General features: G+C 34.9%; 1 protein-coding gene across 1 annotated transcript; it reads right to left on the reverse strand.

The window, feature by feature from the left end:
• Positions 1-485: 485 nt before the first annotated feature.
• On the reverse strand, positions 486-2974 carry LOC148570632 (uncharacterized). Its single transcript, XM_088510259.1, has 3 exons — positions 1192-2974; positions 734-1102; positions 486-637 (listed from the first exon to the last, which is right to left on the reverse strand). The coding sequence occupies exons 1-3, from the start codon at positions 2972-2974 to the stop codon at positions 486-488; spliced, it is 2304 nt and encodes a 767-aa protein (XP_088366385.1).
• Positions 2975-6607: the final 3633 nt, after the last annotated feature.

The following is a 6607-nucleotide window of genomic DNA, read 5'->3' on the forward strand; positions in this document are numbered from 1 at the left end:
TCCGCGGTGAACGCGTGGCCGCAAACGGAGCGGCAATCGGAGCTCTAGATCAAAAGTTATGGTGGTTTGAAGATCAAGTGAGAGATAGAACTTGAGAGAGTGTTCTTCCCTTCCTCTCCACCATTTCAGCGTGTTTGAGTGTGTTGTGAGGAGAGAGAGTGCTGAAAACTAGGGTTTTGGTTTAGTTTAGTTGGGCCAAGGGCCCACTTTGGGTCCGGTTGGCCCGGTTTGGCCCGTTCGGTCCAATCTTGGTCCGATTTCTATAAAATTGGTACCGAAATTCTCGTCTTAATCTCCTCTATCACATTTAGCCATAAAAATAACATTTTTGGCTTTCTAGAATAAATTCTCAATGGGTTAATTAGCCGTTAATTAACCGGGTCTTACACTAAACAAAAAAATGCACATAATGACAAACCCATAATGTTATACATTCAAAAGAAACAATTACTAGCAAGTTTTCAACTAATCAAAGGTGAAACTCATCAAAAATCATAATTATCATTAACTGTTCCAATATCTCCATTATAAACAGGTAATCCAAAGCCACCATTATCAGAAGTACCACCAAAAGAAGCTGTATTTGAAGAATCAGCAACATTAGGCAAATCCACATCAACTTTTACATCTCCTCCATCTAATAAAATAAAATAGAAAACCAAGAAAAAATTAAAGTTATAACTTTACATAAGATATCTTTAGTAAATGAAACAAGTTTTGCTATTTTAATCACCTTTAGGATATGAAGGCATAGCATTATCCGTGTAAATTAAATTTTCAATGCCTTCGATGTCTCCATTAGTAAATTCAGGATTATCTTCATCCGGCATTACCCAAAAATCTACTGTGTCAATGCTTTGAATGTCAATTGGATCATTCTTCTTCTTGCGATGCATTCTAGATTGAAGGCGTAGATTATAAATGACATAAACAATATCACTTAGCCTTTGATGCTCTAATCGGTTCCTCCTCTTTGAATGGATTTGTTCAAAGAGGCTCCAGTTCCTCTCACATCCGGATGATGAAGATGTTTGATGAAGAAGACGAATTGCCATTTTTTGCAAGTTAGGTGCACTCCCACCGTGTAGCCTCCACCATTCACCTACCAGGATGTGAAAGTCAACCATCAATTCTCATTCAATATTTAAAAAACCTTCAAAGTAAATTGAACATAGAAATATAATAACTTACCAGGTTTACGTCTCTTGATTGCTTTCAAAGCACTTTCCCTTCCAAAACTTCCTTTTCGATCTCGATACAACTGTATCTCTTGCATTGCGGCAACTGAGTCATCGCAAAGAGTTTCAATATCAAATAAATCAAGCAAAGACCTCAAGATATTTGCCTTCTCAACAAACCCCTCACTATAGAAGAAATCTGGATTCAAAAAGTATGCTGCTGCATGGAGGTCACGCTTCAAATGCTTATCCCACCGTATTTTCAAGATACTTGTATAAGGTGTGTATGCAGATTTCCTATTTCTAAACATTGTCTTGATAGCAATTTTGGCTCTTTGCATGCCCTCATACATGATACCCAGAGAAGGTTTCTCATCAGCATCAACAAGCCTCAATAACTTAATAAGAGGACCAACAAGCATAGTAGTAGTAAAATAATCCTCCCAAAACTTACTATCCAAGATAATTGAGCTAACCATCTTCCCATTGACACTCTTGGATAATTTATGAGAAGTGAAATATTTGTCCACCACCAATGATTGCAAGTCTTCTTTATGATCATATATACTTTTCAAAGTAATGAAAACAGTAGCAAAACGTGTAACTCCTGGTCGAACAATTTCTTTCCACTCTTTTCTTTTTCTAAGCCATGACAAGAAAATCATATGATTGTAAACAAACACAGACACTTTTGAAGCACGAGAGGCAAGGTTAGCTATGTGAGGAATACTTGCTATGTCTTTCAAAATAGGATTGATGCAGTGAGAAGCACAAGGAGACCAAAAAATGTTTGGATACTTTTCATGAATGAGTTTTCCAGCAGATACATAATTCGCAGCATTATCAGTAACCACATGCACAATGTTACTAGACCCAACCCACTCAATAACCTCAGCAAACAATTTAAACAAGGTATCGACTGTTTTTATCATATCAGAAGCATCAACAGACTTAACAAATAACATAGCAGCAGGACAATAAACTAGAAAATTAATTATCGTATGCTGCCTTTGATCAGTCCAGCCATCTGCCATCAGTGTATAACCAGTCTTTTTCCACGAGCTCCTATAGCCTTCAACAAGCAACTGACACTCCTTCTTAAGATCGGCCAGCAAATGAACTCTCATTTCATCATATGACGGTCCCTTGAAACCAGGTCCAATTGCAGCAACACCGTCCAAGACAGGTTGAAAGTAAGGTGATTGAATTGCATTGAATAGAATCTGTGCATCAATGATCCATCTTGCAAGCCCCAACTTAACCTTGTGCACAACTTGTTTACTGGCCAATACACTTTTCAAAGTTGGTTGAGAGCCTGGCGTAGTCCTTTCCTTAAAATAACTTCCAATTGGAGTAGCAGCAATCGCTCTTCTCTTTCCTTTGTCTCCCATTGTTGCAGGAGCCAGAGGTTGTACAGGATTAGGCGCTTCACACTCTTCTTCCACTTGTGTTTCACTTTCCACATCATAACAATCAGCTGTAAATTTTCTTTTTTCTGCCTTATTTTTTTTGTTTTCCTCCAAAATCCTTTTGAATTGAAGTTCAACATCTTCAGTTACTTTGTTACAAACTTTAATTTGTCCAGAAATTTTTGCAAGATGATATTTCATTCTATATATACCCCCTCCATTGTAAGTATTCAAGCAGAAAATATATGTATATTGAGCCTTGTTATTTTTGTCATACTTCACTGTAAAATATTGCCAAGCTGGATCAGATTTACCTCTGGATGAACCAGTTTGAGAATCTTGAACAGCATTATCTTGTGGCTGTGGGTTACTTTGTGATTGTTCCATCTGTGACAATCAGAAAATCAAATTGGATCAGCAGCAAACAAAAATCAGAAGCAGCAAACAAAAATCATGAAGCAATAAAAAACAAATTCATCGATGAACAAATAACCTCAGCAAATAAATCAAAAACATTCAAAGAAAATCAAATTCATGAAGCAGCAAACAAAAATCATGAAGCAATCAAAAATAAATTCACTGATGAACAAATAACCTCAGCAAATAAATCAAAAACATTCAAAGAAAATCAAATTCATGAAGCAGCAAACAAAAATCAGAAGCAGCAAACAAAAATCATGAAGCAATCAAAACTCAATTCACTGATGAACAAATAACCTCAGCAAATAAATAAAAAACATTCAAAGAAAATCAAATTCATGAAGCAGCAAACAAAAATCAGAAGCAGCAAACAAAAATCATGAAGCAATCAAAACCCAATTCACTGATGAACAAATAACCTCAGCAAATAGATAAAAAATAATCAAAGAAAATCAAATTCATGAAGCAGCAAACAAAAATCAGAAGCAGCAAACAAAAATCATGAAGCAATAAAAAACAGATTCACTGATGAAGGCAAAATTGCAAACAAAATCAAAAAAATAAATCATAAATAAGAAGGCAGCAAAATCGCAAAGAAAATCAAACACAGAACCTCAGAAGGAGGCGAGCTCATAAATCATAAACAGAAGGCAGCAAATAAATCAAGAACAGGGTATTACCGGCGGCGAGTAACGGCGAGGAAAGAGACACGGTGTCGGCGACGCCCCAACGAGTAGGCGAGCTCAGCGTCGCTCGGCGAGGACGACAGAAGAGGCGGGCTCGGCGAGAAGTAGGACGCGGTGGTGGTTGCGGTGGTCAACGTTGTCGCTGCTGTGGATGGCTGGCTGCGGGATGCGGTGGCGATGGCGATGGCAGTAGGCTTCACTGATGGCTGTGGGTGGTTGGGTGCTGGTGATTTCGAGCTCTGGAGAGTGGAAAGTGGAAACTGATTGCTATTAGGGCTTCCTTCCATTTACGCGTTTTCTCTTTTCCTTTTTCTTAAGCCAAAACGACGTCGTTTAACATATTAGCTTTCAAACCAAAAACCGCTAAAAAACCGGACAGTTCTTCCGGTTCACCGGTTAACCACCAGTTCGACCGATTTTTTCACCGGTTTTTTGCCAGTCAATTTTTTACGTTATCCGAACCGGCTAGGTGACCGATTTCTGGTTATTCCGGTTGAACTGACCAGTCCGGTTCGATTTTTAGAACCATGCATTTTATATACCATTCGGGGAGTGCACCATTACATTACAAGATGTAGTATATCAGCTAAAACTTCTGATCGATGAGGACTACGTGAGTGGATGTTGACAAACTTTGAGAGGTTTATTGAGGATGGTCGACCTAACCTACCTGGACTTGGTTCGAGGAGTAACTCGGTGTGTTACCTCATGCGGACTACATTGATAAGTTTACTATGAGGTGAACATGATTCTGGGAGACATTCAACGAGCTTTCTCCAAGTGAAAATGAGGAGACTATAAGGAGATATGCAAGGGCGTACATTATGATATTATTATCAACTCAACTGTTTAGTGACAAGTCTGTGGTCACTAGAAATTTTGTGGCCAGATATGTATGAGATTCATTACACCTTCTGACCTCCCAAATACCCTTTTGCTGGCAAAGAGTGATCTGAATAAACCAACTGCAACATTTTCCAAATTTCTTATGCTTTCCATAGTATTTGATGTGATTTGACACTCAACCCACAATGGATATTATAAGTCTTGACACTTAACACAATTTCTTCTTTACTCTGAAACTGTTGACTAATTTGGAACTTAGTTGGAGCTAATATATCTTGTGCATCTCTACTCCAAAATCCAAATTCTATGTCTGAAAAATCATGTTGTGTCAGCTGAGTTCTAGAATTCGATTGTCCACCCTGATCAACTGGAATATTTCTCCCTAGATTATTATTGCTATCCTCATCTATCATGGCAGGTTTTACATCATCGTTATCCCACAATACATCTTTCATGAGATATGGTTTTCTATCTCCTAAAACTAGTATCATTTCAGGAAATAGTAACCATCATAATCGCAAGCGCACAAAAAGAACGATTATCACCAATTTCTCCATCATTAACACAATTTAGATTAACTGTGAAGGACAAAGATGTCACCAACACTGCTTCTGGAGCAATTACAGACATAGAAAAAGAGGCAACAATAGACATTAAACTAGAGACTCCTGGTATTGCTATAAATTGAGAATTCCAATTTGATCCTCTTGAACTAGCGATCACATTTTCAAATTTGGCCAACGGTTCATGGGTTCTCACCTTGGATAAATGACAACGACAGTAAAACAAACTTGCAAGTCTTCATCACTATCTATTACAAAGGAGTCATACTCCACACCATCTGGTACAATAGAAATCAAAATCATAAAAAATAATTTTTCTACCAGTTTGACTCCATGAACTCCTAGGTTTTATATTATAGTATTTTTCAGCTGAGCAAAACTCGTGAAAAGTTTGATAAAAACACTCATTAGATCTTTATCAATAAATTTTATTTTCTCTAGTATTTTTTCTTAATCGTCCTTCTATAGTGCACAAAAACTAAAAAATTATCATCACTAGTAATTATTAGTGCCACTGTGATCAAGAGCATACATTTTGGTTGTATTTATAGAATATACTCGTACCTAAATCAAATTAACCAATTTTGATTAAAATTGAATTACGTATGCAAGTAAATCAAAGCAGAGTATTCGATTTACCCTTATTGCTATAAAACCCTATAAATCGAATTCACTTGTTTTGATTTAGTATGTAAGATACTATTTCTCTAGTAAATCAAACTAACCTATTTTAATTTACTATGATAAACGCTAAATCAAATTGACTTAATTTAGTTTACATGTAAATAGTTAAATCAACTCTAATTTGATTTATATAGTGTTATTTAGAACAGGCCTGCAACCTATTTGTGTTGAGAATATATATCTATGTAATTTTGGCCACCATTCACTTTCCATCATCATCATCATACTTTTTTAGTTTTTTTATTTAGTTACAAATTTTTACCACTTATTTTTTTAATATATATTTGTACTTCTCTTCTTTCAAATATTTATTGCATATGACTTGGAGAGAATACTAATATTGTGATTAATAATTCGAATTAAAATTTAATTGTTTCAAAAAAATTGATTTTGAGTTAATTTTATAACTAACAATATAAATTTTTTATACTAATATCTAATTATACTTTTATATATATAGAAAGAAAATATTATTCTAAACAACAAGTATAAAAATTAATTATTTTTATTTGCACAACAGACTTAACAGCTAATTAAATATAAAAATATAGACATTAAATTTTTTTAAATTTTAGATAATAAATGTTAAAATTAATTATTAATAAAAAAATTAAACTCTTACACATAAAAATAATAACTAAAATATTTATTATTTTATTTTTTTTATCTACAGAGATTTTTCTTTTCTTAGCCAACGAAAATTTTTATCCCCTATGACCTTTTTAGAAAAGTAGTTTAATTTTAAAATTTTTTTCTTCCATAATCTGTAACGTCAAAATAAAAGTTGACATAATTTTAAAAGATTTATATGTTTATAATGA

Source organism: Arachis ipaensis, chromosome B3 (assembly GCF_059453495.1).
Source record: "Arachis ipaensis isolate K30076 ecotype BB chromosome B3, ASM5945349v1, whole genome shotgun sequence".
Classification (NCBI taxonomy): Eukaryota; Viridiplantae; Streptophyta; class Magnoliopsida; order Fabales; family Fabaceae; genus Arachis; species Arachis ipaensis.